The 10,088-nt window shown below is 46.0% G+C and overlaps 2 protein-coding genes across 5 annotated transcripts in view; one reads left to right on the top strand and one right to left on the bottom strand.

Annotated features, from left to right (window-relative positions):
* Nucleotides 1-10,088, bottom strand: part of RAB19 (RAB19, member RAS oncogene family) — a 327,487-nt gene that overhangs the window by 56,978 nt on the left and 260,421 nt on the right. The window lies entirely within an intron of this gene.
* KDM7A (lysine demethylase 7A) overlaps nt 1,669-10,088 on the top strand; it is a 64,130-nt gene continuing 55,710 nt past the window's right edge. For 2 of the 4 annotated variants that reach the window (XM_062616432.1, XM_062616431.1), the window contains exon 1: nt 1,670-1,961. In XM_062616432.1, coding sequence (XP_062472416.1) covers nt 1,846-1,961 — 116 coding nt within the window. In that variant the 5' untranslated portion in view covers nt 1,670-1,845. Of the gene's footprint in view, nt 1,962-10,088 lie in introns of all 4 variants that reach the window. The other 2 variants (XM_062616435.1, XM_062616433.1) reach the window with 2 other exon arrangements.

Raw genomic sequence — 10,088 nt, 5'->3', positions numbered from 1 at the left:
GTGCTGGATTTGTTTTACATTTCTTTGCTGTCCAATTTGCTGCCAAATCACCATCTCGTGTTGCCGTCTTATATAAATGTTAACATTAGCATTAGCTAGCTTCACAATAACAGCCTAGAAAGGAAACATCTACTTCTGAGCTTCCCCCTGCCAAACAAACCTACAGCATATGGGTTTTTTTTTGGTGGCTACTGGTAATTAAGGACACTGGATGTAAAATTATAATGCAGTATGAACTGTTAGTCTGTAACGGTTATGATCATTGCAACACTCCCTTTGACATGTTTAGTGTTTTGCTTTTAAGTTGGAACATTGAGCATGGAGGACATGACTCCCTGTTCCCTTAGACAATATGAGCTCCATCTAGAGATCCTGCCTGCCAGCAGGAAGGCAAGTAAAAATCTCCATTTAAACGCTACGTTTTTAACTTTGATGACACATAACAAATGCATCAGTGTTACTTTTGTCCCCTGAAAGATGGCATGGAATGGAACAGGGATGCAAATACATGCAGAGAACTGGCCAACAAATAAACCAGCCGCAAACCCCAAATGAAACCCCGGCCTGTCTAGGTGTTGTAAAACCCAATGTACCTCGGCCACGAGGTCTGTTCCTCGTGGAAAAAAGCACCACCACGTGCCCGTTGTACTGTTCAATGTATGGTGTTCAGTTTGCACACTGATGCTCTGGGGAAAAACGTTCCTCACGCATCACAGTGAATGAGTGTCATGTGGTTGACTGTGTGTGATCCTTGTTTGGGTCTTCAGCTACTTTTACTGGAATCACGAAAAGAGCTCAGTTAAGGCCGAAAGAAGACACCTCCTCCAGCAGGCCCGGCTCAGGTTGGAGCGGCCAGCGCCGGCGTTCTACAGCACCTGCTCCAGTTTGCAGGCGGTGCCAACAGCGGACGGATCCCTGGCAGACACCGGTGTGGGCCTCCCACCCGGCGGACCCTCGCCAGAGCTGGTGCCGCCTGCGGCAGGTCGTTGCTCAGGAAGGGCCTCATGGTGAGGAGACCGAGCCGGACGGGGCACCTGCCCGGCCGACAGCCCCATCCCACAGGCGCCCCTGACACAGCGCTGGGCGGGGGCAGCGGGAACCGGCCATGAGGGACGGCCGTGGCGTGACGAAGGGCGCCCGCCGGCACCGAGCCCTTCACCCTCCTTCCACCACCTCCGCCGCCGCGGCTCGGGCCGCCTAAGCCACCGTGGTTACATAAGGGGTAGGCGGTGCGCGCGCGCTGCGGCCCGCCCCCTCCTCGCCCGTGTCCTCGCGGCACCCTGCCCCTCCCCCTTCCCCGCGTGACCACCACCCGGGAAGGGAGGGAGGGAGGGGCAGGGCCAGCGCGTGCCTCCCCGCGCCCCGCCCCCTCCCGAGGGGGGCGGCACGTGCGCCCCCCCTCCCTGCACCCCAATGGAAGCCCGATTCACCCCCGGCCCCTAGAGCTCCCTCCCCCCCCCCAGCACCCCCCGCGCACGCTCACTGACACCGGTGGGGCGCAGGCGCGGCGGGGACGAGCACCGTGCGGGGGGAGGGAAGGAGGGAGGGGGTGGGGCGGTCTCGTTCCTCCCTCCCCCCCTCTGCTCCCAATCCCTGTCCTCCTCCTCCTCCTCCCGCCTCCGCGGGGGCCGGGTGACGCACGTGCGCGCGCCCCCGCGCGCTGTTGTCCGCTCGCGCCCGCCGGTGCGTGCGTGCGTGCCTTGCCGGCGGCGGCGGGGCGCGCGCGGCGTGTGGGGCTGGCACGCGCGCTGTTGTTATTGGTGCCGCCGGCCGCGGCGCTGGGAGGAGGAGGAGGAGGAGGGGGGGGGGAGCGGGCGGGCGCCTCAGTCAGTGAGTTCTTTAAAGATGGCCGGAGCGGCGGCGGCCGCCGCGACCCCCGTGTACTGCGTGTGCAGGGAGCCCTACGACGTGAGCCGCTTCATGATCGAGTGCGACATCTGCAAGGACTGGTTCCACGGCAGGTAGGCGCTAGGAGCCGGGTGGCGCTGGGTGAGGGGACGAGCGAGCCGCCGAGTCGGCCACTGGGCACAGGCGGTGGCGATGTCCCGTTCGCCCGCCGGTAACGGTCGGGGGGACAATGGCAACGCGGCGGCGGCACGGAGGGACCTCGGGTTGCTGTCCGCTCCGGCTCCCCCCCCGCGGCGGTGGCAGCGGCCGGTGCCGGCGAGGACTGTCGTCCCTGGGCACACGCGTCCTCGCTTGCGAGGGGGCGGCCGGGCCAAGCGAGGCGGTCGAGGGGGGAGGCGGTTATGAAAGAGCAACAGATGCGGGGCCGGCGCCACCCTGAAGTTGAGCCGGCTTTGGGGAGGCGTCGTGTCCCCCCCTCGCCCCGCTCCCTCAGCGTGTCTCTCCCGGGACAGGGCGGTCTCTTGACTGAGAAGCGTGGAGCGGGCACCGCGAGGGGTGCCGGGGCTGTACCCCAGCCGGGCTGGATGTCCCGGTTTACCGGGCGTTTTGTCTGGGGCGGGAGATGAAAGGGGGTCTCGGCACACCTCTCGCCGTTTTGACGTTTCCAGCCCTGTCCCGAACGGCCGCCGTCGACTCGCGTGTGTTTTGCGAGACGAGCGTGTGGATAATACAGGCCCGGCGGCAGCCTCCCGGCTGCGAGCAGGGGGAGCCGGCAGGGATTCACGGGCAGTTAAACAAAGGAGCAAGTTGGGGGCCCTGCGGCTCGGCCGAGCCGGGGTTGCGGGGCTCCGAGCTGCTGCCCCCATTATGTGAGGCAGCCCCGGCGTGCTGGCCGGAGAGCTGGCGGCCGTGTAGGAAGGGCCTCGTGATTGACAGCAGGACATTTAAATACCCCCCGTGTAACAAAAACAGGCTTCCCGGCGAGACAGCCGACTCGCCCTCTGCCGGCGCGGGGCGGCACGGCCCAGCCGAGTCCAGCCGGGCCGAGCGGAGCCTGCCGCTGCCTGAGCCCCTTGTGTGGCGGGCCCCCAGTGCCCCGAAGTTGCCCGTAAAGTCGGGACCGCACCGGGGCTTTGCGGCAGCGGAACAAAGCTGTGCGCCGGGGAGGGCTCCCCGTTGGGAAGAGGTGCCGGTCCGACCGCGTTTGCCTTTCATCTCTTGCCCTCAGCGTTTGCAGCAGAGAAACGATGGTTGGGGGATGTGTGTGTAGTGTTTGTTGTTTTTCCTTTCTTCCCTCTCACTGGCAAAGGAAAAACGCTGTCTAAAAGTAAGTTGCGAATCTAGGTGTTACTTAACAGTAATTATTACACATGAGTGTTTTCTTGCCACGTTTTCCGATGAAAGGAAGGCTTTCAGTATTTCAGATGTTGACTTGTACATGCGTTGAGATGATTTGTTCTTTGTACGTGGGTTTCCCTTGACTCAAACCACAGTATAACAGAGCCTATGAAGAGGGCTTTGTAAACTCTAAAAACTGCTAAAGCACAATAGTTGGACCTTTAAAAAACAATCCTTCATAAATATTTTTAACTAGACTATTATTCCCCTTGCTAGTACTGTGGTATATAATTGACACACAACTGCTGCTTTGGATTATAGTAGCTTAATATAGGTTTGTCAAAACTTGATCACTGCCTGTAATAAAGGTGCAGATGTTGTCTGAAAGTCTTTGTACAGTTACAGGTTCTCTGTCTTGCAAGTGGTTTTCTGCATTTGTGTGTTGCTCTTCCAGTCTGTCGAGGCAATTGTTCAGCTTACATTCAGGCTTATCTTAAATGCCAGTCTAATGCCAGTGCTAATATTATCAGGGTACAAATGAACTAATTTCTGCAGTTGTGACAAGGAGGAAGGTGTTGACTGACTGATACAGAGGTGATGTGGACCTCTGTAGCTTTCTTAAATCTGGATCCCCATTGAGGTCCACAGTGGCTCCCGTGCCCTGTTGTGCAGTTGCTAGAAAAACTGTGCTAACATTGAACTGCTTTGGTAGTCTGAAGCCCTAAGTGTGGGAAGTAAGAAAGCTCGCCAGCAGAAGCTGGCAACAGCCACATTGCTCTGGGATTTAGTTGCACCCTCACCCAGTTTTGTGACGAAAGGACAGGAGTGTGGGAGACCTGTTGTCCTCTCCCAGCTGTGGTCTCCTCTGGGAGTGCCTTTCCCCTTGCTCTGTGAGTATCTGAAGACTGTTACATAGCTTGTGAATGAAAACATGCCCTCTCAAATCTTGATGTTTTTTGTGAACTTCGTGGTTTCATGATCTCATTATTATTATTATTATTTTTAATTTATTTTTTTTCCAGCCTGTGGAATGGGACTGGTGTGATTTCATATTCAGAAACATGTAAACCCGTGCTTACTTTTCAGACTGTGGTACACTAGCATGATACCTAGCACGTATTACTGGATTACAGACTCTTGGCTGCCTTCCTGTGTATAGTCCGGAGAGTGCCTTAGCAGTGTGCTGCAGGCAGCACGAAATCTGGTCTGACACATTGGTACTAGTCCCTTTAAATTTTACGTGATATTTCCCTCCCCGCCCCCCCCCCCCCCCCCCGGATGTTCTTGCACTCTGTGTCTTCAGATGACTGTGTTTTGGTTTGCTGTTATCAGTACTTTGATATTACCAAATATGCATTTTATTGCTTCTGCAAATATTTGTGTAAAAGCAAATATTTTGATGTGCCTTACAAGGTTATGAGCTTACATTCTGGGTTTTAGTTACTCTACAAGTGGGCCTAACATCCTGCCACAATCATCTTGTGTAATTAGCTCTTGCTGAGCAAAAGAGCATAGCGTCTGTGTGGTGGTGTAGGCTTCATCACTTTCTTGAATTGCTTGCAGGAGTGGAGAGACTGCAGAGACTAAGGTCTGACAAACTGTCAAATCTTTCAGATGGGCAAATCCATTTATATTTTAAGCAGTGTTTGTATTTTCCTGGTCTTTTTATCTTCTTTAAATGAAGATGTCACATTAAGCTGCTTCCCCCTTTCTGGCTTGTCTAGGATATATCCTAGCTAGAACACTCCTTCATGCTGTTCTGAGTGTTCAGCTTTTTCTTGAATCTGTTCAGTAACTCTTGACACCCATTTAAATTCTTGGCTTTATCTTCAAATGGCATGTATCACAGCATGATAATTCTCGTTCTGTCTCTGTCTCCCTTTGTTTTTTGATGCTCTAACTCAGTTTCTAGGTTAACTACATACTGTCATTTTTCCTCCCTAGTGTTTTTCACTGTGATATATGTAACCACAGAGCGTCTTTTTTTAAACTGATCTTGCCGTCAGCTCTGTTCTTGGAGCATGTTTGTGGAGTCAGCTTTGAAATTTTTGTCCTTTTTTTATTCTGTCCATGATACCTGTACTCAACTAGGCTAATGTGCATTGCATGGACTTCACTTATTCTTGAAGACTAGATTTCAAATGGGTCTGAACAAACTTAAGTTTAAGCATATAATCCAGCTTTTGTCAACACAGCGTAAAGTTGCCTGTAATGCGTCAGGAGTAAATGTTTGTAGAGTTAGCTTTTTAAGGCTGTTTGCTTTGTAAAGCTGCATTGGTGCTGTGCTGGCTGTAAAGGACCATGGAGAAGTCAGGCAGACTAAGAATTAAAAATGCAGGTGCCCTTATGAAGTTTTCTGTGTAGCAGTTTTGCAAGGGATGTTTTTTTGTCAGTGAACATAGAGTGAACTTCTAGCACATCCCAAAGACAAAGAGGTAAGAAGTTATCAAATGGGTGAATGTCAATTACAGTAATGGTCTTTGCCTTTTAAAATGCCTGTAACTTTTTAAACGTATTTTTTAACATTAAAAAAAAAGTTTTTCTTAAAGAAAGGACATGCTTTATTCTTCAAAGCCACAGAAGTCGGTAATAGAAGGGGAAACATCCTATTTTGTTCAAAATTGGTAATTTTTCCTGAAATTTCATGACGGTATCAGCTTTGGTGTCTCCCCCTCAGGAAGAAGGAAGACAGTCCATCCAGCTTTGCTCAGTTTTCATCTTTGATGTGTTGTGTAAACAAAACTTGAAGCCATAAATCCCTTTTATATGCTTTGATGTTTACAGAAATCGGCATTTCATTTGAACAGGTTAGAGGGCAATAAAGGAAATAGAGCACGAACCTGTATGTAGTGGATGTATTTATGTACTTATGTTGCAAAGCAAAATCAAATTGATTGAAATTATACAGAATTATTTTTAAATTGATAGCTCTTGCTCTCAGGATTAATTCTGTATTCTGAGTAGCTTTCTTAAAAGAATTTGCTTTTTTCTCCCCCCTTTCCTAGGGCTGTTCATTGATGGTATGTAGAACTTTGCCATGAAGTATTTGATGCTTTTTACAGCTTTGTCATTATTAAAAACCATTTAGTAATATCATTTGAAAAGAAAGGCATTTTGTGTACCTTTTGAAGATGATTATTTAAATTGCAGATGCCTCGAGGCTTTTTTTTTTTTCCAGATGGAAAACCAAACAGCGCCAGAATCACATCTGAGATAAGTTCATGTAGAACACAGTTTTTTCTGATATTGTATAGATCTGAGCATGTCTTCATTTGGTCTCTGAAGAAGCATGAAGTTTCTCAACCACTCCTTAATCTCATCTCGGTTTCATAATCAAGGTTCCCTCTTGTACCTCTGTTAGGTTACACAGCACAGGTCCCTCTTAACGCACTGGTTTGTACTCTGAAGGCAGGCTTTCTCCTTGAGAAATTAAGGAAATGCACGTGCTATAGTGACTACCTTTCCTGAATTGGTTCTTTGTTTTAGAGTTTTATACATGAGGTTCTGCATGATGGGCTCGCCTGCTATTTGCTGCTGAAAGAGACTGTCCCTTTCCTGGCTGCATGCTGCTGTAATTTCTCTTTTGCTGGTCCAGTGCTTCTCTGATTGTTCAGTAAATCAGCTCTGCTCAGGAAACAGACAAAACCGATTCTTTTGCTGGGTTAGGGTTTTGTTGGGTTACTGAGCTAACAGGCTCAGCAAGGGCTAGAGTGAGTCCCAGACTGTTGCAAAACACTGGTGAGGACTCTGTTGCTGGAGGAGATGATAGGGGGAAAAGACAGAGGAGTTGCCCAGGTTTTTTTCCTCACTGGCTTTTTCTGGGATCAGTGGCTCACCCAGTTTTGTGGAACTTTGTTTTTTGTGTCTGAGTCACCATATGTTACTCTGCTTTGACTTTAATGGCCTCATCCCAAGCCTATCTACTCATCTGGTGGGGTCCATAGCAAGCAAGGCATTTCCAGTGCAGGTGCAGTATTACAACCCCAGGGCATCACCTGTTTGCAGAGACGGGTGAAGCGTACGTGTCTGTCTTAAAGGGACTTAGAGGACAAGATATGGTGATGCTCATGTCAAGAAACATGGAGGCTGCAAAGAGAGACTCTTGGGAATGCCTGCTGGTGTAGACCTGTTTACAGAAAATTAAGGTCTTGTAATTGTAAATGTTCAGGGGCCTGAACTGAATCAACAAATCCTTGTCTGGTCACTAGAGCTTTTGGTCTGGCATCAGAGCGTCTTGAGCTGACCTTCTGGCTTTTATAATGTAGAAGCCTTAAATTCTTTCTGTAGCAACCGGGTGTATGTTAGTGAAGTGTTTTAGACCTCAAGGGAAAGTTAATGTGTTTGTTAACCTTACTTTTCTTTGGTTTATACTTGTTTCCTCAGAGATAAGATGGAAGCCTCAATTTATGTGCTGTGTGTCCTCTGCCAAAGAATTAAGTGACTTCAGCTCTTCTAACAATACGAAAGCTGAAACTGTTTTGGTTAAACTGAGAAGAAACTAATAGTAATAAGGATGCCAGACTAGCACTTGTGTAATTGGGTGTCTGTTTCCAATCCTCTATGATTCTTCATTTGAGCAAACCATTTTTTCCCCTCTCGGTTCCCATCTGTGAAGTGGGAAGACTTATTAATATATATTAAAGTAGATGCATTCTGCCATAATGAGTGCTGTAGAGTATTCAAATTTCTTCAGTGTTTGAAACTGTGTAATAATGTGTAGAATTATATGTATATCTTTTTTTCTTTCCCATTTTCTTGAAAAACTGGCTTTGTTTGAAGTATGTGTACTTTGAAAGCAAACACTTGTTTCCCTTAGATCTGTAATTTGGTAATTTTTTTTCTTTCATTTGATGTTTTGGAATAGAACACAGTAGATGTTTTAAAAATATGCATGCTGACATACTAACTAGGGCAAGGAAAAAAGTACTGTCCAGTAAAGATCTGTAAGAGAACTGAAGAGTACATAATTTAGAATTGCAACAAGATTCTGGTGAGTTTCAAAACAACTGTTAAATGCTAATAGTTCTAACTTCTAAAGTACAAATCAATTATTGCTTGTTCAGTGTTAGTTAAAAGATACAAAAGTGCAGCATTAGTTACTTAAACACTACCTTTAATTTTTTTGTAGTGTTATAGCTTATCTCGATCAATATTTTTGATGGTTGTTTTTTTGTTGGTGGTGGTTCTTGACCATGCAGACAGAGGTGTTGTAAGTCTTTGTGTAATTTAAATAGTTAATAGTGGATTTTCTTTTTATTAGCTAGTTCATTTATGGTTATTTTATAGTCCAAAATGTCATTTGTTAATGCTTACATAGCATTAAAATGTTTTCAAAAGTTTCTGATTTGTGACTTCCGTATCTACAAAGCAGAGGTAAGAGATGTCAAGGTGAGGGGCTGCTGCTTGGTACACCTAATTTCTGTATATGTCTACAAGGTGCTACAGTGTAGAGTGTGAAATATATTCCTTTTATTTTAAACTTATCTTGATCGCTTTATAATGCTGCGTTCTCTTATGGCAACACAATGGCAATAAAATATATTAATAAAGTAGATTAAGCCTTACAGTAGAGTATCACTCTCTTAATTGCCAGTGGATTAAATCGCATTAATTTTCATTCTTCATTTGTGGTTTCTCACTTTTTTTTTATGTATGTATATGTACTGTCCACATAATCATTAGGAGATTTCTTATGCTCAGTGCAGTTTTTTATATGCACTTTATGTATCATCTTTAGAAAGATTGTCCTATACAGTGTCTCTATTCTGCTTGCATGGCAGTTTTCACAAGTTGAAGATGAACTCGTATTCTTCATGTAGATGTTTTTACTTCTCCTGCAGCATTCTAAAATAAAATACTACTGTCTTAAAGCAACTCTTGGGTAATCAGTAAAGACTTTCGTATGTACAGTGTGCATGCTTAAAACCAGAAATGTGCTCTGGTTTTACACTGGTCTCACTACTGAAGTGTAAGAGTTCAATTAACAACTTTGCTGTTGCTTTATTAGCAACGTAGGAGAGACTTTTTAGTGAAATATACAGCTTTTATAATAGTGAAGCTATTTTTCATTTGTCAGTCCTTTCTAATGTATTGTAACATTAGCTCATGAATACACAGAACTAACAATCTATGGAGTATGAATAGTCTTGAGATGTCTGCTATGTGGTGGTAATGTGGATTTATGTGGCTAGTTACATCTCCTCAGGTCAATTCTGCTTTTGAATGGAATTAATATTTAATACTGTTTTCTCCATTACTTCAGCATTAACTAAAGTAGACTTTAAAACTGGTCTTTCTTTTTGAAAATATTGAGTTCATTGCTGCTCAGGCAAGCATAAATGCTGATGTTTGCCACAAAAGCAAGAAGGCTTTTTTTAAAATCCCTCCCACATCATTCTGTCTTAAAAGCCAGCTGGATGAGGATGACTATTCTAGTTTTTTAATATATTGGGGTATGAAGTCTATTTATTTTCATTTGAAACTGAGCTGACATTGCAGCTAGCCTGGGAAACTAATTTCATAAATTTAATTATGTTTATTCCATTTACGTTAATGCTTTATTCACTTAAAAGCTCTTAAAGCAGTAGTTCATGAAAATGAGTGCAAGCAAAGGTGACTTTCTAAGAAACGAAATCTTCGATATTGAGGGTATAGGATTGATCTGATCTGTCATTCTTACCACTTATCAGGCAGTATCTTTTGAACAGACTGGTGTGCTCCTTTTGGGATATTGATGTTTGAGGGCCAGTAAACAATGGCCAAATTGGGTAAATGAAGAGCAATCAAAGACATTGCAGTGTCTTATTACGCAATAGTACTTGTAAAACTTGTGGTTGGCTTGCCCGAGATACACATTTTTAGTTTTGTTTCAATAACAAAAATATTTGGATCCTTTCACTAAA

This window comes from Pezoporus occidentalis, unplaced genomic scaffold, assembly GCF_034315485.1.
Source record: "Pezoporus occidentalis ecotype Australia unplaced genomic scaffold, CSIRO_AGI_Poc_V1 ctg19, whole genome shotgun sequence".
Classification (NCBI taxonomy): Eukaryota; Metazoa; Chordata; class Aves; order Psittaciformes; family Psittacidae; genus Pezoporus; species Pezoporus occidentalis.
The sequence above is the reverse complement of the archived record's forward strand: the minus strand, read 5'-3'. Positions and strand labels throughout refer to the sequence as shown.